Source organism: Rhinolophus sinicus, linkage group LG15, assembly GCF_036562045.2.
Source record: "Rhinolophus sinicus isolate RSC01 linkage group LG15, ASM3656204v1, whole genome shotgun sequence".
Taxonomy (NCBI): domain Eukaryota; kingdom Metazoa; phylum Chordata; class Mammalia; order Chiroptera; family Rhinolophidae; genus Rhinolophus; species Rhinolophus sinicus.
The window spans coordinates 36,628,341-36,654,993 of record NC_133764.1 but is presented as its reverse complement, the minus strand read 5'-3'; the positions used below and the strand labels follow the sequence as shown (position 1 = coordinate 36,654,993).

The 26,653-nt window shown below is 55.5% G+C and overlaps 3 protein-coding genes and 1 long non-coding RNA gene across 5 annotated transcripts; 3 read left to right on the top strand and 1 right to left on the bottom strand.

Annotated features, from left to right (window-relative positions):
• Positions 1–1,260: 1,260 nt before the first annotated feature.
• Positions 1,261–6,544, top strand: MRPL38 (mitochondrial ribosomal protein L38). The gene is made up of 9 exons (XM_019745558.2): positions 1,261–1,552; positions 1,685–1,864; positions 3,136–3,264; positions 3,341–3,549; positions 4,261–4,333; positions 4,471–4,516; positions 5,448–5,606; positions 5,835–5,971; positions 6,183–6,544. Exons 1-9 carry the CDS (start codon positions 1,486–1,488, stop codon positions 6,317–6,319), a joined length of 1,137 nt encoding a protein of 378 aa, XP_019601117.2. The 5' UTR covers positions 1,261–1,485; the 3' UTR covers positions 6,320–6,544.
• A 330-nt stretch (positions 6,545–6,874) lies between these two features.
• On the top strand, positions 6,875–13,238 carry TRIM65 (tripartite motif containing 65). Of its 2 annotated transcripts, XM_019745550.2 has the most exons (6): positions 6,879–8,285; positions 9,543–9,638; positions 9,907–10,140; positions 10,226–10,400; positions 10,536–10,604; positions 12,077–13,238. In XM_019745550.2, the coding sequence occupies exons 1-6, from the start codon at positions 7,848–7,850 to the stop codon at positions 12,649–12,651; spliced, it is 1,587 nt and encodes a 528-aa protein (XP_019601109.2). In that variant the 5' UTR covers positions 6,879–7,847; the 3' UTR covers positions 12,652–13,238. The 2 variants fall into 2 exon arrangements, with proteins under 2 accessions (XP_019601110.2, XP_019601109.2); XM_019745551.2 differs by lacking the exon at positions 10,536–10,604 and having other exon boundaries at positions 6,875–8,285.
• Positions 8,344–9,549, bottom strand: LOC141568960 (uncharacterized). Its single transcript, XR_012492298.1, has 2 exons — positions 8,862–9,549; positions 8,344–8,577 (listed from the first exon to the last, which is right to left on the bottom strand). It is a non-coding gene; the product is annotated as an uncharacterized LOC141568960 (long non-coding RNA).
• A 5,697-nt stretch (positions 13,239–18,935) lies between the features above and the next one.
• On the top strand, positions 18,936–23,455 carry TRIM47 (tripartite motif containing 47). The gene is given in 6 exon segments (XM_074320368.1): positions 18,936–19,698; positions 20,703–20,984; positions 20,986–21,354; positions 21,530–21,728; positions 22,183–22,257; positions 22,503–23,455. Coding segments are annotated over 6 exon segments (2,247 nt in total). The 5' UTR covers positions 18,936–19,017; the 3' UTR covers positions 23,144–23,455.
• The last annotated feature ends 3,198 nt before the right edge of the window (positions 23,456–26,653 follow it).

Here is a 26,653-nt window from a genome sequence, read left to right as displayed (position 1 = left end):
AAAGAACGATTCTCAAAGGTAAGGACTAATGGAGAAATACGAGCCACCTGGTTGACCAGCAAGCCCTGGGCCTCTGCCCTTGGAGGCCCTGTGCTTCCTCATTTGCAGAGGGGCAGGCTAGGGCTAGCAGCATATAGAAGAGGATTCAGAAACAAAAAAGGTAAAATAGCAAAGGAGGCCAGATGTAAACACACGCAGAACATTAAGAAGATATGACGCGTGCTCCTCCGGGCCTGGTCTGCCCTCAGCCTTTAGTTCTGCTGTACATTTAGCAGGATTTCACAAATTAATAAGCAATGATTCCTTAAGGGCAGGACTGTGCCTTACTGGCCTTAACACAGTAGTGCACACTGATGGGTGAATTGCCAGAGATGGTAAGAGGTTTAGCTGTTTGGCTGCTATTTATGAAAACTAAGTTCAAGGTGTGGCCACTTCCTGTTGGATGGGGAGACCCTCCCGTCCCATTTCAGTGTGAGTGTGAGGGTCAAGCTTCTGCTAGTACCAAAGCAACTGAGTTGCTCGCCAGCCCTGGCTTGGGACATCAGGGAAGTCTTATTGGAGGGACCACTCACTCCACTGGGGCTGGGAGGCCACCAGGGCACAGAGGGGGAAGGTGAGTGGAAAGCAGCAATCTGTAAAGGTCCTGTGCCCCTGGGAGCAAAGTGCTGAGTAAGTGAAGATTTGGTGTCATGGAAACTGTGGAGTTCCAGGGCAGGAGTCAGATCACCTGGGGTACCAAGTTTTACTTTGTTAACACTGGATCCCAAAAGTAACACAGCACTGGAGAAAGCTTTAGGCAGACACTCTCTTAACCAGGTCATTTATGCTGCTCTGTGGACACTAGTAAAGTGGAGGCGATCAAAGGCTAACACGTATACCACCGCAAGTGTTTTACATATTAATTCATTTAATCTTAACAACCCTATGAGATAAGCGCTATTGTTAGTTTTTTGGGTTTTTTTTCCAAATGAGGCAAATGCGAAGGCGCGGAAGGTCACAATTTGCAATGTGAACCCAAGCAGCCTTGACTCCAGAATCTGTGCTCGCACCCCTTCCCCTGCCGTGCAGCTGCACCACTGGGCGGCAGCCTTTGGGATTGGGCCCAGAGCTGCACGCGGAGGCCCGCAAAGCCCTCACCATCGCGAGTCCGAGCGGCTGCCTGGCCCCGCCTACCGCTCCCGGTTTATACCATCTCCTGGTGGCTGGCCGCAGGCAAGAACGCCGACCGCCCGCAGCTCCTTCCCGCCGTCCACCGGGCACTTCCGGAGCCGCGGTGCCCCGGGCCCACAGCCTCTCCGATCCGGGAGGAAGGAGCTCGGGGCTCCCGGGAAGGAGGAGCCTGGGGCCTGGGCGAGGGCTTGGCTCTCAGGTCGCGCGCCCGGGGGCGGGGCCTGGTGGGCGGGGCGGGGCCTCCGCGGCGCGCTCAGGCGTTGATCCGGCCGCCTCTGCCGGGTCCTAGAGGCGGCGTCGCCGACCTGAGGGGAGATGGCGGCGCCCTGGTGGCGAGCTGTGCTGTGCGGAAGTCGGAGATGGCGGGACTTCAGCACCTCGGGTGAGGGTTTTGGGGGTCGGGGGCTCTCGGAGGTCCCCATTTAGCTCGAACCCTGGGATTCGAGCCAATGCCCTCTCCAGTTTCCGTGGCGCCCGGCAGTAGCTGGCCTGACGTCCCGCTCTCTGCCCGCAGCCGCGCTGAGCCGCCGGACCGCCCCTCTGGGGCCGATGCCCAACGAGGACATCGATGTGAGCAACCTGGAGCGGCTGGAGAAGTACCGCAGCTTCGACCGCTATCGGCGCCGGGCGGAGCAGGAGGCGCAGGCCCCGCACTGGTGGAGGACCTACCGGGAGCATTTCGGGGAGAAGTCAGGTGCGGGGCGACGGGAGCTGGGGCTGTGGTCGCCGGCCTCTGGCGTACCCACCGGCGCCCTCCCCGACATTGGGGGAGGGACCAGTCTCCTGCCCAGCCAGCTCTGTTGGCGGTTTAGTCCCACCAGGATTTTTCACACCTGTTGGTCCTCCTACTTGGAAAATGTCCCTCCTCCTGGAGTGTCACCTTAGATATTTCTACTCCTAAAATCCTTTCTTGACGTCCTCGCCCCTGTCATTCCGGGTTAGAAAGGCCCTCTGTGCTCCTCAAATACTTCGTATGTAGCCCTGATCACACTGGATCCTGACTTTCTCCCAGATTGTGAGCTTGTCTAATGACAGGGATCCTGCCTGTCTTGACCATCATTGGATCCTTGCGCCCTAGTGTCTGGCACAAAGGTGTACAGTGCTTTGCTGAATGAAATTGAAAGCCCTGGGCAGGGTGACTCTGGGACCCTGTCCTTGAGCAGCTTACAAGTGCATCTTTTTGGAAAGCATTGACAGCGGCGAGGCAATGTTTATGGTGGTTAAGGGCACAGGCATGGACTCCATAGCCTGATTTAAACGCACGTCAGTACCACCTCTTAGGAATGACTTCCCTGAGCTTCAGTTTCTTCAACTATAAAATCAGATAATTGTGTCCAAGTCCCAAATTGTGAGGATTAAAGGATACAACCCAGTGGAATTCTTAGACTAATGTCCTCCTTGATGAGGGTTCAGTGTGTGTTACTTACGGTTATTGTCTAATGTAAATGGAAAAAGGTGTTGGATTGAAAGTTCTCTGGGGCCTTGCTACTCAAAGTGTGTTCCCGGACCAGTACCAGGGGCATTACCTAGGAGCCTGTTAGAAATGCGGTTTCAGGCCCCACTCTGACCTGCTGAATCAGAATCTGAATTATAACAAATTCCCCAGGGAACTTGTATGGTTTGTTAATTCTACTGAGGACACAGGTGTGTGTCCATGGCCAGTTGTGAACAAACTTGAAGGTGATCGCAACTAGAGTTAGGAGACCATGTGCCTGTCTATGTCCCATGACCTAGACAGACTAACTGGGTTTAGGGATCAGAAATATGCAATCTCAAGCTTATCCTATTTGCTTAGCAACTGGACCCTGTTCAGGTCTGTGAAGCAGACTGCACAGTGTGCTTTAGTTTTGTAAAATAAGAGGAAAGCCTTAGCAGCACAGTGTAAGCAAGTGAGAGGACTAGGTAGGGAAAGGTGGCTTTCCCAAGACTTGATACTGCTTCTGGCAACACATCCTCCCTCCCCAGATCCCAAGATTGACATTGGGCTGCCTCCACCTAAGGTCTGTCGGACCCAACAGCTGCTGGAGCGGAAACGGGTCCTCCGGGAGCTGCGGGCCAATGTGGAAGAGGAACGGGCCGCCCGCCTCTGCACAGGTAAGCCCTCCCAGGGGAGGGGGCCCAGGTGTCCCTGCCCTCACTGTACATCTCAGCTGGCATTATTCCTTCCTAGTGCGCATCCCACTGGACGCTGTGCGGGCTGAGTGGGAGAGGACCTGTGGCCCCTACCACAAGCAGCGACTGGCGGAGTACTGTGGCCTCTACCGAGACCTGTTTCACGGTGCCACCTTCGTGCCCCGCGTTCCCCTGCACGTGGCCTATGCCGTGGGTGAGGATGACCTGATGCCCGTGTACCACGGCAATGAGGTCACTCCAACCGAGGTAACTGCTGGCTGTGCCCCTCCCTGCTGTGCACACAGCAGGGCCGCAGACAACTCCTTTTTTTTTCTTTTTTAAGCTTTTTTTTTAATTTATTTTGTTTTTCCAGGACCCATCGGCTCCAAGTAGTTGTTTCAATCTAGTTGTAGAGGGCGCAGCTCACACTGGCCCATGCGGGGATCGAACCAGTAACCCTGGTGTTACAAGCATCACGCTCTAACCAACTGAGCTAACTGGCTGCCCCAGATAATTCCTTTTTGAAAGCATTTCTAGAGGCGGTTTTTAAGATGGTTAAGGGCAGAAGCATGGCATCTACGTGACCTGATTCGGAGTTTTGTTATTCTCTTCCTCCTCTTTTTGATTCCTGGTCAACACCACCATGATAATTACAAAAAAGGGAAATGGAAGAAAAAGCTCCATCTTGGCATACTCCCGTGACTGGTCTGCTGTCTTCAGAGTGCCCTCCTAGCCCCTGTCCATTGACAGGTGGGCCTTCCTGGGGTTCGGATCTCTGGATAGGCAACTCTGCAGGGTTCCTTCTATAAGGTTCTCTTTGCTGACCTACCTCTCGAGGTGTCAAGGGAGTTTGGATCAGAGGGGGCCCTCCCTTCTCCTAGGCTCCCTCAGGCTCTTGCCCTCCAGGAAAGTCTTTTTATTATAACAGCTTGTCTGTCCCTAGTTGGAGTGACATCTCCCCCGTTCTCCCCCTGTCAGGCTGCCCAGACCCCAGAGGTAACCTATGAGGCAGACAAAGGCTCCATGTGGACACTGTTACTCACCAACTTGGGTAAGTGTCCGGGGCTCACAGGGCCTCCTGCTCCCTTTCCTCCCATGAGCCAGGACCCTGGGGAGCTGGGGGAGGGGCCAAAGAGTGGGTGGGAGGGGGCAGCAGGGCCCTCGGTCAGTGGGTCTGTTTGTGTGCAGATGGACACCTGCTGGAGCCGGATGCCGAGTATGTCCACTGGCTGGTGTGAGTACCTGGGTGGGACGGGGGCAGAGGCATGCGCGGAGGCCTCGCATCCTGGGAAGAGCTGCGCCTGAATTTCAGTCTTGGCTCCACCATGGATTAACAATGGGACTTGGGATTAACCTCCCATCCCAGGAAGTGGCCCCTCACTTCTGCTTCCTGACAGTGTTAGGGGTCCTGTATCCAGTGGCTGAGGACAGGTATAGAAGAAACGCAGGCCATGGGCCTTGGCTGCTCCCACAGGCCTCTTGGTCTTCCTGTACTCATTTGCTCACCTATAAAACTAGCATGATGCCTCCATATTCTTTAACCCCCTGAGGGGCTCTGTGACAGTCAGGTGGGAAAAGGACCATGAGGGCCTCTGCAGCTGTGACGTGCCCAGGCTGGGCTGCCTTTGGTTTTCTCTGTGGCCTTTGGCTCCGAGCACCAGGCCAGGGTGTAGAAGTCAGATTGGTGACCCCAGCTTTGGGACTTCGGGGTAATTGGTGCCAGTGACTAGGAGGCTGGTTTCTGTCATTTTTATTCAAGTGCAATTACCAGCCTGTGCGGCAGGACCCTCTGGGGCTGCCTCTCGAGGCAGGTACAGTGGCCATCCTGGTGCCAGGCTGGGCCGACACTCTGACAAACTACAAAGCTTCAGGAAATGGAGAGAGAAGCTGCTCAAAGGTGGCGTGGTCTCCAGCCTGAATGACCATGGCAGCTCCACCAGCTCCCCAGGGCCTAGCAAACAAGCTGCTCAGTCTCTGGGACCCTCATTCTCAGCCCATGAGCCCCAAAGGTTCACAGATCTCTACCTCCTACTTGATTGATAGAGATTCTTTTAGGGTCTGTTCACCTAGGAGTTGTATCAACCTTTAGGGAGTAGGGGGGTGGGGAGGCTCCTGTTGCCACCTCCCTCGAGTGGCAATTAACGGATTACTTTTCCTCCCACCAGAACCAACATCCCTGGCAACAAAGTGGCTGAAGGACAGGAGACATGTCCCTACCTGCCCCCCTTTCCTGCCCGGGGCTCCGGCTTCCACCGCTTTGCCTTTCTGCTCTTTAAGCAGGACAAGCCAATAGACTTCTCTGGGGACACCCGGCCCTCACCCTGGTAATCTCCCCCAACCCGTACATCACCACCGCCGCCACCAGCCTCACGCCCACTTCCTAGGAATGGTCGGTCTTGCTCGGGTCTCTCTCTAAACTCGGGCCTTGAGATGGGCAGAATGGTCGTTGTGCTAGGCAGACCCTAAAGGACTCGTTAGGATTGCCTTTGGGGCCAGAGGTGGGGTGTGAGGTTCTGGTGCCCCCCCCCCCTCAAATTCTCCCCATCTTACAGCTACCAGCTTGCCCAGCGGACCTTCCACACTTTTGATTTCTATAAGAAACACCAGGAAGCCATGACTCCAGCTGGCCTGGCCTTCTTCCAGTGCCGCTGGGATGACTCAGTTACCCACATCTTCCACCAGCTGCTGGGTAAGGGCAGAGTGGGCTGGAGGAGGGGGCGGCTGGCCGGAGCTCACAGACCTCCTGACCTGACAGGCAGTTCTCCCGGGCCACGGAGGGTTGGCCGTTCTTGGGTGGGTTGACTGGGTAGTCCCAGCCTGAGCAGTCCGAGCCGAGAGAGAAGGGAGAGGGGCTCAGGCCCGCAATATTCCACACCCACAACCCCTCACTCTTCTTGCAGACATGCGGGAGCCCGTGTTTGAATTTGTGCGGCAGCCCCCGTACCACCCCAAGCAAAAGCGCTTCCCCCACCGGCAGCCCCTGCGCTACCTGGACCGGTACAGGGACAGTCACGAACCCACCTATGGCATCTACTGAGTGGCCAGAGTGCCACCCACCTCCGAGAGTGGGCTGGGCCTCTCAGACCACTCTGTCAGGTTCCACCAGCAGGAACAGTAAATACACAGCTCCAGGGGCCCAAGCTGTGGTGTTCTAGGCCCTGCCTAAGGCAGCCCCTCGGCAGCCCTCCCAGCAGGTCCAGGGCCTGGGAGTGAGGAGGCTGCCTCTGGGGTGTGTGTGTGAATAAAGCTGATTTTTGCTGTAGCTGACCTGGGTCTGTTCCAAGAGCCTCCAGACTACTCCCCCACCTATGGAGTTGTTTCTTTCATGCGTGGGAAGAGGGCTGCCTCCCACCCCAGGAGGTGACTCCACACCTCTGCCTCCTGAGGGTGTCGGGAGGGTGATCCAGTGGCTGAAGACAAGTACAGAAGAAAAGCAGGCCGTGGGTCTTGGCTGCCCCCATAGGCCTCTGGAAAGATAGCTGCCAGCCCCACACTTGGCCAGCCCCTTGTTCACAGTGTGCTGCAGGCTCCTGGCCTGGGGGGGGGGGGGGGGCAGATGTTTGAATGAGAAGCCCTGTCAGGCAGGCAACCACTGGTCTCAGAGACTGAGTACATCCCTGCTCGGTTCCAGGAATCCCCGCTGCACCCTCACTGGATGGTTAGGGTATTTCTTTCTTCCCTCAGAAGGAAAAGACTGCCCAGTAGCCAGTCACAAGATTTGTGCCCCTTTTCCAGGAAGAGTGGTGCCGGAACAGCCTAGACCTGCTAACAAGGAACTCCCAGCAGAGGGCCACACCCAGGGGATTGCAAGTGCAGTGAAAGGGCGCTTTGGGTTTCTATTCAAGGGTATGAAAAAACACCGTGGACTGGTCCCCGTCTCTCGGTGACCAGAAATTTCCACCTCTGTTTATGAGAAGCCTAGAGAAGGGAGGCACCCTGGTTTGGCAAATGCCTGAAACAGCTCAAGGGACAAGTGCAGCAGAGCACCTCAGGTCAGCAGAGAGCACTTAGCACTGTGTCCCCTGCTCATTGCCAAGCACTCCCACCTGCACTATCTCATTTAACCGCCCAAAGCCCTGGGAGGTAGATGCTGTTACTAGATTTTCAGATGGGCCCAGAAGAGGTTCCTGATGCCCTCAACCAGAAAGAAGCCCCAGGCCCGGTGGGGTTCTTGTCTAGAGGCTGGGGCAGGATCCCCTGCACCGGAGCTGCTGGCCTGAGGGTCTAGGGAAACGGGATGTAGGTCCCAGGCTAGGACCAGAGAGAGTCAGATCCCAACTCCCAGCCTGGGGTGGCAGGAAGCAGGCAGAGGTGGCTCGGAACCTAGATGGAGGCGGGGAGGCCTTGTGCGTGGCGTGGGCGGAGACGCACGAGTCGGTTGGGTGCGCTGCGGCCGGTAGACGCTAGGAGTGGCTGCAGGTCCGGGTCCTCGGAGAAGGGCTGTCACGCTAGTCTCCCTAGGCGAGTCCTCGCTCCTCCCCGCTGCACTCGCGAGGCTCGCGGGCCCTTTAAGAGACCCGGCCCTCCCCCCGGCGCCTCTGGCCTGCCTCCCAACTGCTACTGCCATGGCCACTCAGATGCTGGAGGACAAGCTGACCTGTTCCATCTGCCTGGGGCTCTACCAGGACCCGGTGACGCTGCCCTGCGGCCACAACTTCTGCGGGGGCTGCATCCGGGATTGGTGGGGCCACCAGGAGAAGGCGTGCCCTGAGTGCCGGGAGCCCTTCCCCGACGGCGCCGAGCTGCGCCGCAATGTGGCGCTCAGCGGCGTGGTCGAGGTGGTGCGCCCTCGGCCCTCCTCCGATCCCGACCCCGGCCGGGACCCGGGACCCGCCTTGGACCCCGGCCCGGGCCTGGGCCCCCGTGCGCGCTGCCCCCGGCACGGACGGCCGCTTGAGCTCTTCTGCCTCACCGAGGGCCGCAGCGTGTGCAGCGCCTGCACGGTGCGCGAGTGTCGCCTCCACGAGCGGGCGCTGCTGGACACTGAGCGCCGGAAGCGCGAGGTGACACACCGGGGTCCCCCGCCCTGCTCTCCCCTTGCGCGGGCAGCTTTGGCAGGAATCGGCTTTGGAATGTTTTATTCCAAGATAAAAGGTGGTGGTGGTCAGAAAACATAGTTGGAATAGAGATTTGGAAACTGCGGACAGGCCCAGGGTGAGCTTACGGGAGTGAATAGCAAAGGGCTCTGCAAGTGAGGAGGCCGAGGAACCCAGAGCCAGAGTGTTGGAGGAGAATCCCTGTGGCTCCGGAAGTCCCAGAATGAGGTGGGGATGCTCCAGCTGGTGGCACGAAGACCTAGTAGCCAAAAGGAGGGGGGGTAGGTGGTACAACCACATGGCATGTGCACCAAAGGCGCTGGGATTTTGCTAGAGGGAGAGGAAATGATGGTGTGAGAGGACAGATGGGTGTCCTCTGAGGAGAGTCAAGGTGAACCAGGAAAGGCTGCCCTCCCACATCCTACGCGAGGTCTGGACAAAGGTGGAGCATTGGACTTAGGAAGATCTGATGACTTTGGCCAAACTATCAACATCTCTCACCCATTTCCTCATCTGTGAAGGGGGGACTACAGCAGTCCTTACCTTAAAGTGTTGCTGGGTGGAGAAGAAGGAAGATAGGCTCTTGATCAGGTGCAGGGAACCAAGTCCTAGCCGGAGGGAGGGCAGGGAACGGGATTTGTCTTGCTCCCAGGAGACTACAGCAGTGTGATCCTCCAGGGGGCCAGCGGGGGGCACAAGCAAAGAGTGGTGCTCTCTTCCCCTGGGGCCCAAAGCTGGGGCTGAGAACCGGCCAGGCATTTGGAAGAGCCCATCTTAGGCACGGAAACCGCTTTGGTGCTTTGGGCCATCACCCCTTCCCCAAAAGGCCACCTAAGCCAGAAGTATTGCTCTCATTTATTGACTAGGGGCAGTGTGGGGGGCGGGGTTTGGTTATAGCCCAGAGGGCGGGGGGGACTGCCCCAGGTTGCTCAGATGGCAAGAGGGATTGGAAGTCAGATCTTTGGCCTAAGGCTTCTGCACTGCCCTGCTCCAGGTGTGGAAGGGGCTTTGTTTATGCCTCCCTGGGACTCTGACCCAATTCTCCAGGGGCTCAGACCAAGGCCAGTGCTCTGTGTGCTGGCCCTCTGGTCAGCCTCGCCTGGGGCGGCACAAGAAGGGTATGCATGGCATCTGCAGCTGTTTGTTGAGTGACTGAGTGGGGACTTCATCGCCAATCCTGGCCCCTTTTGTCACTTGTCCCACGTCCCCTGGTGGGCACCACAGGACCGACTGAGAGCCATGCTGGAGGTCACCCGACAGCAGGCCACCCAGGCTGAGAGCCAGCTACGGGAGCTGCAACAGCGAAGCAGCCAGATCCAGGTATAGGCCTGTCTGTCCCCACCACGTCTTCATGTTGTGTCCTTCAGGCAGCCACCAGCTGGTCCCTGGGACACTGGGCAGTAGGTGTGAGCTACCTTGAAAATGCTTCCTGGAAGCATGAAGTGAGGTGCAGAGCAGGGGGAAGAAGTTCCAGGGGCCCTGGCTCCTCACGTCCCCACCCCTCAGCCCAGTGGGCAGCTGTGGCCCTGACCTGCCTTGGTATGGGGCAGGGCCCTGGTCACCCAAGGCTCCACCTGTGCCCACCCAGAGCTCGGCCTGCACGCTGGCCTCCATGGTCTCTGGCAAGTTCAGCTGCCTGCTGCAGGCCCTGGAGATGCGTCGGAACTTGGCACTGAGGGACATCGAGGCGGCCAAGACACAGGCGCTGGCGCAGGCCCAGGACGAGGAGCAGCGACTACAGGGCCACCTGGAGGCCATGGCTCGATCTGACTGCAGGATCCGGGACCTGCTGGAGCAGCTGGATGACCAAACCTTCCTGCAGGTACCAGGCCTCAGGGCAGCAGGTTGGGGAGCCAGCATGCCTGCCCCTTGCGCCCAGGCTTACTGCAGCTGTCCCCGGGACTCAGGAATCACAGTTCCTCGTGCCCCCGGAGCCTCTCGGGCCACTGACTCCTCCACAGTGGGATGAAGACCAGCAACTGGGTGACCTGAAGGAGTCCCTGAGCCAGCTTTGTGGCCTCCTGCTGGACAAGGGGAGCCCCCCTGGGGCACCAGCTGAGGCTGCTGACTTGGGTCCCATGGGTAAGGTGACCTCAGATCTCTCCCTACCCCTCTTGGACCAGCTGTCCTTCCCATTGGGAGTGGGAGTGGAGTCAGGTCCCAGGCCCCCCCCCCAGTGAGCTACCCACACTCCCCTAACACTGCTTTGTCCCCTAGAGGTCCCAGGTCCCCTGGCACCGGTCCCAAGCCCCCCAGTTTGTCCACTGAGGAGGAACCTCTGGCAAAGTAAGGAGGCTCAGCGTGTGTGTGTGTGTGTGTGTGTGTGTGTGTGTGTGTGTGTTATACACCCATATGGGTGCATATACGTGCATGTTTGTCTACATGTGTGAGTGTGTCACTTGCTGTGACTGTCCTGTCCATGCCCTTGCCTGGGTCTGGCGTTGCCCACCTGCACAACTGCTGCAGAATGCATGCCTCTTACATGTGGAACCAGTATCAGATTTAAGGAGATTCTAGGCACACAAACCTGGGATCAGTCACGATTCTGCCACTTACCATCAAGTTCGGTTACCTTTCTGGACCTCAGTTTTCTCATCTGTGAAATGGGGCTCCTGGAAGTTTCTGTCTCAGGTTGTCTCGAGGACTGAATGCTGTGATGACGTGAATGCAGTGCTCGCTCAGCTTGCAATATGCGTAGTAGACGTTTAGCGTTCTGGCAACAAGGTTTCAGTTGCTCTCTCCCCTCTGGGGACAGGCGGGTGGATGTGTGCAGGCATCCTGCCCTCTCATCTTCGGGTCATCTTGTGTTGCTCGCTCATGGGTTGTGAAAGAATTATTGAGTCATGAACAAATAGAAGTTAGAAAGTTTATTTAAGAAGAGAAACACCAGCAGAAGGGTTGCTGGGGGTAGAGTCTAGAGTAGACAGTTGCAGCGGGTTTCTGTTTAGCTGGGGTTTTATGAGGTATGACAATTAAGTTCGCGAACTCACCCTAGAAAAAGTGCTGTATACCTTATTGCTGAATATCACTATGGTCATCTTTGAAGTACCCCCCTTGGGAAGCTATGCACTGACGCCAGTGCCTAGTCCACCTTTCAAAGCCATTTTGGAACTCTTTTTCTGGAACGGCCATCAGAGCTGTCAGCGTATTTACCTTTGATGCCCTGAATGTCATCAAAATGTCTTCATTTCAATATTTCCTTTCTCTTCGGGTAAAGAAAGAAGTCATTGGGGGCCAGATCAGGCCAGTAGGGAGGGTGTTCCAATACAGTTATTTGTTTACTGGCTAAAAACTCTCTCACAGATAGTGTCGTGTGAGCTGGTGCGTTGTCATGATGCAAGACCCATGAATTGTTGGCGAAAAGTTCAGGTCGTCTAACTTTTTCATGCAGCCTTTCAAGCACTTCCAAATAGTAAACTTGGTTAACGGTTTGTCCAGTTGGTACAAATTCATAATGAATAATCCCTCTGATATCAAAAAAGGTTAGCAACATAGTTGTAACAAGTTTGTGAATTTAATTGTCCGACCTCGTATATTTTCTAACCAGGATATGATTTGAGTTGGCGGGTAGTGGAATCTTCTATTGTGTTCAGCTTTGTCTGTTGGGGTGGGGGAAGGTGCAGTTAAATTTGTTATCGCAACCTTTGCGTGTGTTATGTAAATTGAAGTTGGAGCTCCCCACCCCCAGTCAATGGCTGCCCCCCCCAGGTTCGGTCCTGTTTACCCAAACCTGTCTTATCACCTCTCTCCCCCAACAGATTATCGCAATCTGACCTTTGATCCAGACAGTGCCAACCGACACCTCTACCTGTCTCAACAGGACCAGCAGGTAAAGCACCGTCGAAAGCCCCGGGAGCTGGCCGGGCCAGACAGCTTCGAGCTCTGGCAGGTGCAGTGCGCCCAGAGTTTCCAGTCTGGGCGCCACTACTGGGAGGTGCGCACATCTAACCACTCGGTGACACTGGGCGTCGCCTACCCAGAACTGACGCGGCGCAAGCTGGGGACTTACACAGACAATATTGGCCGTGGGCCCAGCTCCTGGGGCCTCTGCATTCAGGAGGATAGCGCCCAGGCCTGGCACAATGGGGAGGCCCAGCGCCTCCCAAGCGTGTCAGGGAATCTCCTGGGCATGGACTTGGACCTGGTCTCTGGCTGCCTCACCTTCTATAGCCTGGAGCCTGAGACCCAGCCCCTGCATACCTTTCATGCCATCTTCACCCGGCCCCTCTACCCCATCTTCTGGCTCCTGGAAGGTAGGACCCTGAACTTGTGCCATCGGCCCGAGGCCAAGCTCCTTCCAGGGCTCCAGGATGAGGCCTCGGAGCTCAGCTGAGGAACTCCGGGCTAGAAACAGGTGCCCCCAAGAGCTGGCCTGGGGACCTGAGGCCACAGCTACAATGGGACCAGCTCTTGGCCAGAAGACTGACTCAGGACCAGGCTGGGCCACTTGCAGGGGTGGAGGGGTAACCCCCAAACTGGGGTTTACTTTTCCAGCATCTTTGAAGGGGACGGACTAGGAATGGAATAAAATGGGAGGACCCTGCCCTAAGCAGGGCCCCTTTCTAGGTGCTGCCTGGGCCTCAGAGGCTAGTGCAGCGTCCACGAGCTCCTGCTCCTACAGGAGAGCACGTGCAGTGCTGCACACACCACAGTGCAGCAAAATGGGCTACTTACCAGCTCCAGTGTCCGTCCCACCGAGACAGTGTCGACCAAAGGAGCGTCAGAGTGTGGGGCAGCGAACCACAAACCATTCCTAGAGAAAAGTGATTTTTATCTCCTTTTCTTTCTTAACATTTTGGTATATTTTAGTCTTTGATTTTGCACATCTTTCTGACTGAATTCCATAGACAATTGTGTTTTCTGCATTTTTCTTTAATGTAAGCATTTTTCATATTATTAAAAATTTCCCCTGAATGATGACCATTTAATCAGTCATTCTGGTGACGACCAGGATTTATTTACCTGAATTAGTGGACACTTTAATGGTTTTATTTGGGGCTATAAAAATATTGCCGTGATGAATATATATATTTTTTAAAGATTTTATTGGGGAAGGGTAACAGGACTTTATTGGGGAACAGTGTGTACTTCCAGGACTTTTTTCCAAGTCAAGTTGTTGTCCTTTCAATCTTAGTTGTGGAGGGTGCTGTTCAGTTTCAAGTTGTTGTCCTTTCAGTCTTAGTTCTGGAGGGCGCAGCTCAGCTCCAGGTCCAGTTGCCATTGCTAGTTGCAGGGGGCACAGCCCACCATCCTTTGTGGGAGTCGAACCCGCAACCTTGTGGTTGAGAGCCTGCGCTCCAACCAACAACTGAGCCATCCGAGAGCTCAGTGGCAGCTCAGCTCAAGGTTCTGGGTTCAATCTTAGTTGCAGGGTGTGGAGCCCACCATCCCTTGGGGGACTCGAGGAATTGAACCGAGGAATTGCACCGTCAACCTTGTGGTTGAGAGCCCACTGGCCCACATGGGAATCGAACCCGCAGCCTTCAGAGTTAGGAGCATGGAGCTCTAACCGCCTGAGCCACCGGGCTGGCCCCTGCCGTGATGAATATTTTTGAGCAGAAAGCTTTGGCCATGTTTACGGCCATGTCCGTAGGCAAGCTTGAGTCAGGTTGCTCCCTGCACCGGACCCCGCCACCGCCCCCCATCACACCAGCCACATTGTCGCCAAGCCTTGGCCCGGGCATCCCTACATGGGTGTGGGGATTACGTGCAGTGATATATATAGGTGCCAGCCCAGCTCGAGGTCCTTTTATTTTGGCTTTTGACACTCACCACGTGCTTCCGTGAAGATTCCTGCACACGTTTTTGCTTGTGTTTCTGGAAGTGGAGCTGCCGGGTCAGGGCAGCTGCAATTTTGTTACTGAAAACGTCCCAATTCTTGATCTGGGTGGTGATTACAAGGGTGTTTGCTTTATAACTTTTTATACTGTGCATACAGATTTTATACTCTCATACGTACAGGTTTTACATACTCATGTATTTACATGTATTTCACATGGAAAGGTTTTTGAAGGATAACATGCAAAACCACATACTCAAAAAAATACAAAATATTTTTAAATCTGTGAAAACTATGTCTCCCTCCCACATTGCAGCCTGGCCTCGGTCACTGCCACAGTTGCAAACTCCACCTTGTGGCCATGCTCCTCTGCAGTGTGGCTCTCTGTTCAAGGATAGGGCCAGGCCTCTGACTGATGCAGCCTGGGCGAGCAGCTTCCAGTAAGATTCCTCAGGTGAGGAGTTCCCCAAACATGACAAGGGGGTTCTAACACTGGGCAGCCCAGCCGAGTGACAGGAGATGGTCGGGACCTAGCTGAACAGCTGGGTGAAGGGCAGGAGCCAAAAGCCCAGTGGGGTAGGAAGCAGGATTGGGCTAGCCAGGTGGCCGTCATTGCTGGCTGCCCCCGCATGCAGATTCCTACCATCCCTCCTGATCCCAAAGACCCAATGTGTGTCCAGCTGGCTGAGCCCACACTCTGAAAGGGACAGAGAAAGGAAGACTGGCCCCCTTTCTTTGTTCATGGTGAGAAGCATTTTGGGTCATTTATTCTATGAATTTACTTTTTTTCAAGTTGTTGGTCCTTTGCATATTGTTCTGTGGCATGTTCTGTATTGTGACTATTAACCTTTATTTCATATGATAAGATGCTACTGCCATTTTATGGCATGTGCAATGGGACAATGCTTCTCTAGGTGTGGGGACAAGCAGTTACAAATCTCTCAGAAAGGTACTACACATTAAATTCACTCAGCCCACTTGATTCTGACAGAATTCTCCATCTCCTCTCCAGGAAAAATGCATTGATATAGAAGGAAAAGGTATAGACTTCAGAGTGTACCGTTTGAACAGCCTGTGTGTATTCCCAGCATTTCTGGCCCCCCACCCCCCATTTTCTGGGCTTCTGTGAGAATGGGCACACAGAGCAAGGATAGGGAAGACCAGGAGAGATTTTAAAAGACAAGGGCCTTAGGGGCCAATGGAGTTGGTGGGAGCTGGGTTGGAGGCCAGAGTTGAGGGTGGAGAGGAGAGACTACTCTTTCCCAGGCAGGAAAGGAAGGAAGGGAGCAGCCTGGCAACTTCAGGAAACGTGATTTCAAGTAACATGGGAATGGAAGCTAGAGGACAATGGAGCCAGGCCTTTGAGATTCTGTGGAAAAAGGATTTCCATTCTAGAATCCCATACCCAGCCAAAGCTGTCAATCAAGGATGAAGCCTGAACAAAGACTTTTGCAGGCACGTTCTCCAGAAGTTCCCAGAAAAAGGACTTTTCAAAAATTAAGAAGTAAATCAGTGAAGGGAAAGAAGACCCAGGATCCAAGCAATAGAATTCAACACAAAAGAGCGTTGATAAAGAATCTAAATCTCCAGAAATGCAAGCACGACATCCACACAGAGGTTCAAGGCTCCTGAGCACGTGCTTTAGAGATGTGGAGATAACAGCTGATAGAAAGTTAAGAGCTGAGACTGGTTGTCTGTGGGAGCAACAATCTGGAGTAGGTGGGACACAGGACTGCCAGTTTATATTATTGTAAGCCTCATTAAATTGTTTACTTTTTAAATACTCTAAATGTTTTGAAATAAGTACAAATCCAATTTTTAAAAGTACATTAGAAGCATAAAGAAAAAGAAGTGCTGCCGTGGGTCACGGCTCAGGTCCCATTTCAGTTTCTTTCAGAGATGCAAGCAAAGCTATGATGGCTTGTCAATTATTCTCATTGGCTGGAGTGCTTTTGCTTGTTTGTTTTTGTTTCTGTATGACTTCTTTTCTTAATTAAGCAAAACTGCAGTCAGACAGGGTCATACATGAGGTTTAGGATTATTTTCAGGTTGCACTTTCTGGGTTTAAAATTTTCCTCCTCTGCAGGACTAGGTATGTGACCTCCGGCAAGATATGAAACCTGTTGGAATTCCATCTCCTACCCTTCACAACACAGTCCTTGCAAGGGCAGAGTGAGACGCAAGCATGAACATGCTCCAGCAGAACTCAGAAATGCCAGTTACGCTAACCCCTCGAGAGCCAATTCATTTAAATTAATGGGAACAACTTTAAAGCTATGATAATGGACATGAAATATCAAAATGCCACCGTTCTGACAAATTGCAATCTTTCCTGTGGGAGCAGATCTTCCTGAACAGGATGTGAGGTGGGGAGCAGAGGGTTGGCTGGGACTTCCCCCTGAGAACCCCCTAATCCAAAAGGTACCACTCTCCCCTCCAGAATCAGGCTGGTCTGTGGTCTCAGCAAGCCCAGGCAGCCTGGCTTCCAAGCTAAGGAGTGGGGTGGCGCCCTTGTCTGAGCCTCTGAACTGTAACTGGGTCTTGGTACAAAAGGGATGGTCATGAGCAAGTATTCCTTGTGGAAACCAACGTATGGAACTCATTATCCCCCTTCCTGCCAAAGCAGGCACACCCAGGCCATCTCCCTCTGCTACTCCTTCTGCCCGAAGATCTTTCCCACCGTCTATTATGCATGCCTAAGTCCTAGCAGTCTGCGAAAGCCCAGCTCACATGCCACTTCCTCCACGCGGGCCTCCACAATTCCTCCCCTCCTTTCCCATAAATCCCCCAGATATAGACTGCACCTCTTTTAATACTTAATAGATCTTAGTTTTCTTCCCTCCTTCCAGGGAAGATGTCAGGAGGCTCTGCACAGCATCTTTCTAAATTAGACATTCTTAACCTGGAGTTCTGGAGGCAGGGGCGGGGGTTGGATTCTGGCTTCATTTTCATGGTTCTTTAGCTGAAATTTAGCATTTCTTTCTATTATGAATGGAGAAGACACATCACAATGCTATTAGCAATACCTGTGACTTGTCATCAATAGAAATTACAGATATTTTCATAGCATGGGGCAGTGGTGACAGAGAACTTGAAATAACACGTATGTTCATCACTGTTTAAAAAATACAGTAATTGTTAGGCCCCCATCAGATCTTGTTATTTATTGTGTTAAAGAAACACATATATCACTTTATCACAAAGTTGTTTCCTCAATATTTTGTACCTGTGTTTCAATGTAATTGGTTTCCATGGAATTTGATGCATTTAATTTGATGCATTTAAAAGCATTACTTTGAAAAGCTGCACCAGGCTTCAAGAAGCGTCCCGGTGAGAAAGGTGAAGCCCCAACTCTAGATGGACCACCCTTTTATTCTTTCCACTTCGGGGTCTCATCAGCGGGAGGTCCATGGTCCTCAGGATAGGAAGACTTGCCTCCATTATTCTACATTCTTAAAATAAACTTTTAATTTTAGAATAGTTATATATTTACAGAAAGGTTGCAAAGATAATCAGAGTTTCCATATACCTCACTCCCAGTTTCCCCTTTTGTTATCATTGTATATGAATGTGGTATGCCTACTTGTCACAATTAGAGCCAATATTGATACATTCTCAGTAAGTATATTCCGTAATTTATTCAAATTTCCTTACTGTTTTCCTTAATGTCCTTTTTTCAGGAGCCCATCCAGGATACACATCACATTTAGTCGTCATGTCTCCTTAGTCTTCTCTTGGCTGTGAGTTTCTCAGGTTCCCCTTGTTTTTGATGACCTTGACAGTGTCCAGAGGAACTGATCAGGTATTTTATAGACTGTTCCTCAACTGGGGTTTGTCTGATGTTTTAGTCATAATTGGAATGGGTTGGTGGGTTTTTGAAGAGGAAGACCACATCATCTCGAGGGAGCTTACTACCAATACGACTTACCATTTTGATGTTGACCTTGGTCACCTGGCTGAGGTAGTATTTGTCAGATTTCTCCACTGTAGAGTTACTCTTTTGCTCCCTTTGGAAGAAAGTTACTATGCACAGCCCACTCTTAAAGAGTGGGAGGTTATGTGCCACCTCGGAGTATCTACAAAAATTATTTGCAATTCTTCTGAATGGAAAATGTGTCTATTCTCCCCCAGTATTTATTTATCCAGTCATTTATTTAGATCAGCATGGACTAATGGATTAAAATGCAGCTTTTTAAGCGCATAGTAAGATGAGTCTTAACAAATGCCTCCACTGAGGGAACCTCCACCCCGGGCCCCAGGCACACCATAGGTGCCCGTGAGTGTGCATGGCCTGGAACTGAATTCCTCAGACCAAAGACTTGGAGGGTGACATCAACTTCCCATTTCAGGTTTAGAAAAGTCCAAGTTCCCCACTGGGGGTAAACAGAGTGCTAAGGGGCAAACACATGCATACATCAGCAGTTATTTTTCTCTGCAGTCAGCAGCTCAGGAGCTTTTCTAACGGTGCAGAGAAGTCTGCAGGAGGAAGGTACTGGCGTGACACAGTGGCCTTGGGATCCCCAGGCCTGGCCATGGGTGGGGGAGGGTTGGAGGGGTAACAGAGGGATGAACTCCTTCCCACCTTCCTTCCAGTGTGTCCTCCCTCCATTCTCTGCCTTCCTCCCTCTCTCACACCCCTTTCAGCAGAGCCCTCCCCTCACACCCGCTGACCCAGGAGGGACCATCGCCCAGGATCCGCTCGGAATCCGGCGGGGCCCAGAGGAGGCCCGGAACGGACTGAGCTGGGGCCGGGTGTCGGGACCGCCGGGCAGGCCTGTGGCGCTGGGGGGGCGGTCCGAGCCGAGGACAGACGGAGGCCGGACCCTTGGCCTCGGTCCCAGGGGGCGGTGCCCTGGTGGGAACGCTCCGGGTCCCTCCCAGGCGGGAGCAGAACAGGCGGTGCCCGGTGGCCGCGGAGCCATGGACGGCAGCGGACCCTTCAGCTGCCCCATCTGCCTGGAGTCGCTGCGGGAGCCGGTGACGCTGCCCTGCGGCCACAACTTCTGCCTCGCCTGCCTGGGCACGCTCTGGCCGCACCGCGGCGCGGGTGGCGCCGGCGGGCCCGGAGGCGCGGCCCGCTGTCCGCTGTGCCAGGAGCCCTTCCCCGACGGCCTGCAGCTCCGCAAGAACCACACGCTGTCCGAGCTGCTGCAGCTCCGCCAGGGCTCCGGGCCCGGGCCCGGGCCCGGCTTGGCCCGGGCCCCGTCCCCGGCTCCCGAGCCCTCGGCGCCCAGCGCTCCGCCCAGCGCCCCGGAGCCGTCCGCTCCCTGCGCGCCCGAGCCGTGGCCGGCGGGTGAAGAGCCGGTGCGCTGCGACGCGTGCCCCGAGGGTGCCGCGCTGCCCGCTGCGCTCTCCTGCCTCTCCTGCCTCGCCTCCTTCTGCCCCGCGCACCTGGGCCCGCACGAGCGCAGTCCCGCGTTGCGCGGCCACCGCCTGGTGCCGCCGCTGCGTCGGCTGGAGGAGAGCCTGTGCCCACGCCACCTGCGGCCGCTCGAGCGCTACTGCCGTGCCGAGCGCGTGTGCCTGTGCGAGGCCTGCGCTGCCCAGGAGCACCGGGGCCACGAGCTGGTATCGCTGGAGCAGGAGCGCACGCTCCAGGAGGTAGGGCTCAGGGAGTGCGGGCGGGCCGGGGCGGGTGACACGCCGCTCGAGCCTGCCCAGGGTCATGGACCTTCCCGGGCTGGGTCTTAACTTCCTCCTCTAACTTGAGGATCTTTCCTGTCCCTTCCAGCCCTGACAATGTCATTCCGCTTAAGATGGGATAGGGGACTGGGGGGACCCAGTGAGAACACATAAAGGACCCGAAGGGCGGGCAAGGGAGCCGAAGCCCCAGCGGGCGGTGCGGATCTAAGGCAGCATGGAGCCAGGATCTTGGGCGTCTGGTACCTGCAGCGTGGCTGATGCGCCTGCCGGGCTCATGCGGGTCCCAGCTCAGATGTGCCCAGGCCTGAGGCAGGAGGTTTAGATGGGTGTGGCAGGCCACTTGAGCGCGGCTGAGCACACAGACCGCTCTGTCCAGCTGTTCCGGGGGGCCGTGGTTAGAGCATATGCGCGCAGTTGGGCGGGCTGCCTCCTCCCCCAGTTTCCTTTGGCCTCCAGCCCAGTCTTGGCGCCTCAGCCTTGGGATTTTCCGTCTCTCCTGCCTGAAGCGGTGACTCATAAGACCCAGGGGGTTTGCCCGGAATCCCCATTTTTCAAGCCTGGATTGGGGGCACAGAGTCTTTGGGGACAGAGATCCCCAGATCAGCTGATTGCCTCTTGTGCAGCCCCTCTCATTCTGTGCCTCTTCCCTTCTGATGGAAGTTCCCAGATGAATGTGAGCAACACTGAGGACCGTGGATGGCCCTGTACTGGCCCACTGGTCAGAGAAGGGAGGCGGACAACCCACAGCCAACCTGCATTCTCCCTGGGCGTTTGGGAATAACACCAGCCTGGGCTTGAGGAACCGCTGGCATAATGTGGGACATCATGGCCACTCCCAGTCCCACCTGTGCACAGATACCACTCCTGGGTCACCCTCTCCCACCCCTTGGTGAGGTCTGGGACCCCAGTGCAGGGCTGTAGCCTCTGCCAGACCCTGTCCTCATGAAGGGTGTCATCCACAGACTGAGCAGCCCAAAGTTCTGAGTGGCCTCATCAAGGTCAGTACAGTGGCCTCATCAAGGTCAGTAGAGTGGCCTCATCAAGGTCAGTACGGTGGCCTCGTCAAGGTCAGTACAGTGGCCTCATCAAGGTCAGTACAGTGGCCCTCATCGGGGGCAGACCACACCCTAACCCCGTCCCCTCCTGCCGTAGGCTCCTGGCAGTGTCGTGATCCAGTCCAGTCCAAGAAAGCCTGTGCTCAGGGCATTGCCCGGCCCACTGAGCATGAGCCTCTCCCCTAACTTGACATAGACCCAGGGCAGCTCGAGCTGGACCCTCTGTCTCCCCAACAGGGCAGGTTGGGAAAGTGGGGTCTGGGAAGGATGGGGCCCAAACAATGATGTTCTTGGCCCTCACTGCTGCCCCCACTGTCGTCCTGCACAGAGCGCAGCCGGGGCAGAACGGGAGAGGGTGAGCAGGCTGTTTGCGGAAGCTGCAGCCACCCTGCAGGGGTTCCAGAAGGAGGTGCTGGGCTTCATCGAGGAGGGGGAGGCCACCATGCTGAGCCGCTCCCAGGGCGACCTGCGGAAGCAGGAGGAACAGCGCAGCAGGCTAAGCCAGGCCCGCCTCAACCTCAGTCGGGTCCCTGAGGCCGACTCAGTCAGCTTCCTACAGGTAAAAGCAGCTCTTCGGAGCAGAGAGGGCCTGTGGGGTGGGGTGGGGTGGGGGCCAGGCAGGAAACAGAGGGAGGAGAAGACAGTGGAACCAGACAGTTCCTGGCAGAGCTGTCTCCCCCCAGCTGGGAGGACGTATGGCCAGCGGGGCCTCACTGGGCATTTATCTGGCACAGGAGCTCCTGGCACTCAGGCTGGCCCTGGAGGAGGGGTGCGGCCCTGGGCCCACTCCCCCAAGGGAGCTCAGCTTCACTAAGTCATCCCAAGCTGTGAGGGCAGTGAAAGAGGTGCTGACTGTGGCCTGCGCCAGCCAGTGGGAGCAGCTGCGGGGGCTGAGCGGTGACGAGGACGGGCTGCAGAAGCTCGGCATGGAAGGTGGGTGCCTCCTCCAAGTGACTCACTGTTCCCCAGTCTTCCCTCACAGGCCCCCAGGCCGGGTGCCCATTCAGGAGTGGAGGATGGAAACTGTGTGCCTGGTGCAGGGTGGGACCCAAATCTTGCCAGTGACTGGAACCACCACCCTATAATGACCAGTCAGCCCCTTTGGCCACAGGCTACAGGGCAGAGGGGGTTTCTCCTAGCCCACCCTCTAGCTTCAGAGGGGCTGGGGTCCGGGGTCAATTGGAGCAGGGGGAGTACCTGAGGACCAGGCATGCATATGAACACAGGGTGCCATATTTGGGTGTGTGCCTGTCCCAGGAGACTGGGGATGCTGGGAGGAATTGGGGGGCAGAGGCAATTGGGGTCACAGCTGCAGGGGGCACCTTGCATAGCACCCAGCCCCAGGTAGCTGGGGAGACCCCCCTCCCCAGTGTCTCATCTTCTGTAGCAGATGCTGAGTCCCAGGATCCTGATAGCACCGGCCACCTGGAGAGTGAGGCCTCCAGGGATTACTTCCTCAAGTGTAAGTAGACACTGGGCCCTCCGATGGCTGCCGGGCCGGACCCTGGCACAGGAGCTCTTGGATTCCCCTCCCTTGTTCATTGGCTGAACTAGGCCAGCTCATGGGTAGCTCTCCAGCAAGGATGAGTTGTTCTGGTTGCAAAGATGAGGAGAGGTTGTGTTTGGGGAGGTGGGTACATAGGGAAGGGGCCGTCCCATCTGAGCCTGGCCCTGAGCCCTGCGTCTCTTTTCCCTCCCTGGGAGCAGTTGCTTACATCGTGGACCTGGATAGTGACACGGCAGACAAGTTCCTGCAGCTGTTTGGAACCAAAGGTGTGAAAAGGGTGCTATGTCCCATCAACTACCCTGAGTCGCCCACCCGCTTCACCCACTGTGAGCAGGTGCTGGGCGAGGGTGCCATGGACCGGGGCACGTACTACTGGGAGGTGGAGATCATTGAAGGTTGGGTCAGCGTGGGGGTCATGGCTGAAGACTTCTCCCCACAAGAGCCCTATGACCGGGGCCGGCTTGGCCGCAATGCCCACTCCTGCTGCCTACAGTGGAATGGACGCAACTTCTCGGTCTGGTTCCATGGGCTGGAGGCGACTCTGCCTCACCCCTTCTCTCCCACGGTCGGGATTTGCCTGGAATACGCCGACCGAGCCCTGGTCTTCTATGCCGTACGGGATGGCAAGATGAGCCTTCTGCGGAGGCTGAAGGCGACCCGGGCCCGGCGGAGTGGTCCCCCAGCCTCCCCCATTGACCCCTTCCAGAGCCGCCTGGACAGCCACTTTTCGGGGCTCTTTGCGAGCAGGCTCAAGCCTGCCTTCTTCCTGGAGAGTGTGGACGCCCATCTGCAGATCGGGCCCCTCAAGAAGTCCTGCATATCTGTGCTGAAGAGGAGGTGATGCAGGGGGCCTGGGACTCCTGCGGCTGTCGCAGCTCCTGGGTACCCTGTGTCTCTGCACCCTCGGCTTGCCCAGGGAAGGCACCAGCCATCTCACTTCTAGAGGCCTCTGCCTGCCATACACTTGGCCGTCCACCTCCCAGGGAACAGGCTCCCCAGACCCCTTCAAATGACCCTGTTCCCCCACAGGCCTTGTTTCCAGGACAGGGAGCCACAGCTGGGACAGATCCAGGAGGACAGAACCCCTACTTTTCTAGATTCCTAGGACAGTGCCTGGCACATAGTAGGTGCTTAATAAACGTGTTGAATGAAAGACTCCCTTTCCTATCCTTCACCCACCAAGAATTCCTCGTATTTCTTATCTTTTAAGAGCCTCTCTTAAGGAGAAGGGAATGGGGCCCCTGGTGCCAGGATCCCTGTTGGGAGGGAGAGCCTGGGCCCTTTGGGGCAGACCTACTCCCTGGTTCTGGGAAGAGGCAGCTAGAGGTGGCTTCTCCCATGGGGGTCCAGCCCCAGTCACTCTGGCTGCCCAAGTGTTTGCTTTGGCTGTCCTGGTTCCCATCAGCTATTTTCATCCTCCAGGCCACAGCCTAGTTCTGGCCCTGCCTTATAGTGTTTGTGCCCAGGATTAAGTGCAGACATCACTTCCCCCCAGGAGCAGAGCACCACTCCCTCCTGGACGTGGGCAAGAAAGTCTGAGAACTAGAGTTTCTTTCACACACACACCTTCTCAACCTATGAAGGCTGTGACTGAGCTGGCCCACCGTGTGGCTGGAGGCGAGAACACGTACAGTAAAGGGACCTATGTCCTCCTCTGGAATCTGCCTCACGTCTCCACACCCAGCTGTGTGGCTGGAACAGTGCTCAGCCTCCAGGATGGGGAGACCCATGCCCTGTACCCCAGCAGAGCTGCTTCTCTCTCAGGAAGGCCCAGTGCCCCCTGCTGCCCCAGAATCCCCATCCCTGCCTAGGATGCCCCAATTCTGCTTTCTAGGGGAAGGCTTGCTCCCTGAGGCTACAGGGCGAGTGTGTTTCCAGGCCAGCCCGCTCCTCCCTTGGTGCTTTATGGCCCAGGCATGCCAGAGAAGGCCCGAGGGAAGGCAAGGGCAGACAGGGCCTCTCAGCACATGGCCAAGGTCAGACAGGACAATGGGTGAGTTATGCAGCTAGAGAGCAAGGCCGTACAAGTCCTGCCCTGGCTGCCTTTGCAGCTAAAAATAGCCCCTCCCACAGAGCCCCGCTTCTGCCCCTGCAGCCAGGATGTTGTTTTTTCCGGGCAGGGCCTCCTTGCTCCGGTGCTTTGTGTTCAAAGCAAGGTTCCCTTGGCAGCCTAGGGCCCCCAGCTCACCCAGGCACTGGGGCCCATGGCGGGGGGCCTACTCTGTGACTGTCAACGAGGGCTTCCTAGAGTCCCCTCACCTGCTGTGCGCCTCCTACATTTCACAGAGCCCCTCCCACCATAGCACCACCCACTCTGTCTCATTTCTTCCTCCCCCAGCTTGGCACTGCCCACCCCACACACTTCCCTTGCAGAGAACCCTCTGGTCCCTGACCCTGTAGGGCCCTGTCATGTCACAGAATGTGAGCCAGACAGCCAAGGACTGGTGCTTCCTGGTTGGAGTTCAGGCCTGACTGGTCAATCTGCAACCACAGCATCCCTGCCACTTGCAAAGTGATTTCCAGCTTCTAAAGGGTCATGGAACTTTGTGCATCTTCACCCCCAATCCCAGCGTTACAGCTTCACAGTTCCAACCAGCAGATTGGCTCCCCCAGGGCACAGCTAGCCAGGGGCCGGTTGGGTGAGCCAGACCCCAGGTCTCAGTGTTATCCCCATTCTGGAGTGTTACCCACAAGCCTGCACTTCCTCTGTGACTCTAGGCTGCTTCTAGAGCTGGAGGGACGATGTGTGTCTGTGTTTGTGCATCTGCGTAAGTGTCTGGATGCAGTGTGTGTGTATCTGTGTGTGTGTTAGTGTGTACGTCTGTGTGTCTGCCTGGGTGTATGTCTCTCTATTCATGTGTATGAATCCAGTCCAGTGACCTTTCAAATATGCTCTGAGAAGACCTGGAGTTCCAAGGAGGTACAAGGGCAGGGGGCAGGCTGGCAGGGTGGGAAGGGGAAATAGAGGGGGAAGCTAGCCCCTCACCACTCCTGCCAACACTTTCATTGGAGCAGATTTTACCCAAGATTGCTTGAAAAAGCTGATAAAAAGAAAAAAAATGCATATGGGGCAGCCGGATGGCTCAGCTGGTTAGCGCGCGTGCCCTCAACAAGATCACTGGTTCAAGTCCCACATGGACCAGTGAGCTGCGCCCTCCACAACTAGATTGAAAACAACGACTTGACTTGGAGCTGATGGATCCCGGAAAAAGCATAGTTACCCAATAAAATTGAAAAAAAAAAAAAAAGAAAGAAAGAAAAAAATGTTAGAAACCCACCAATCTAGTCCAAACCTATGATAATTATTTCAAGATGAAGACATTGAGGCACAGAGACGTGTAAGAGCTGCCCAAAGCTGCCCAATCCAGGACACTTGCTCGCTCCATGCTCCATGGCTTAGGTGTGTCCTGTGCTTAGAAATGTCTAAACACACACACACACACACACACACACACACACACACACACACAGCCGCTTCCCAGTGCTGTTGCCTGTATAAGATCTGTCCTCTGCAGGGCCCCAGTTTCCATGGCCACCAGAGCACTTGGTGGAGCTGCTCCAGGATATGTGGTCTCCCAAGCTCCAGCCAGAACCCCTGCCAGTCACAGACAATACAATGGCAGAGAACGTGAAGGGTCTTCTGAGGCTGTGTCGCTATTAGCTGAATCTGGCTCCTTTGGGCCAGGCAGGGAGCCAACCTCCACTTGAGCTTTGTTTCTGTGGGAAAACAGGCTCTTGGAGTTCCAAACAACAGACTGAGCAGTGGACTTCAGCATCGCTCCCTCCTGGCAGCTGCAGTGCTGGGTCGTGCACCCCTCACTGCTCCCAGCCACTTTTCACACACCAGGAGGGCAGAGGCAGACCATCCTCTTCCCTCCCTGCTCATCCCCATCCTCCAGCCCCTCCTAAGAAACACTCACAGAAGTGCCTTCCTTCACCTCCCTTCCTCGCAGGCACATGGTGAGGCTGGACACAGCCTGCGGTCAAACAAGAGGACTGGCCAGGAAGATGGGGCTGAGCTGGGTGGGGCTGAGGTCTGCAGAGGCTCTGCTGGGCCGTGCTGGGTTTTCCCCAGGGAGGGAAACAGCATTTAGTTGCAGGGTCTGTGTTGCATTCACCCCCACACCCAACACACACCCTGTGATGCCAACGTTCAAAATCAGGAACACGAGGTCGGTCACACCTTTTTCTGCACAGTCACATCTTCTGGAAGATGCATAGAAACTGCTGGAGGCCCTGGGTGGTTCTCATCAGCTTCACTCAGGGTGGAAGCTTCCATCTCCTTCCCCAGTGCCCTCAGGGAAGGGCCCAGACAGGAGATCACACCCAGACTCAGAAGTACATGAAACCA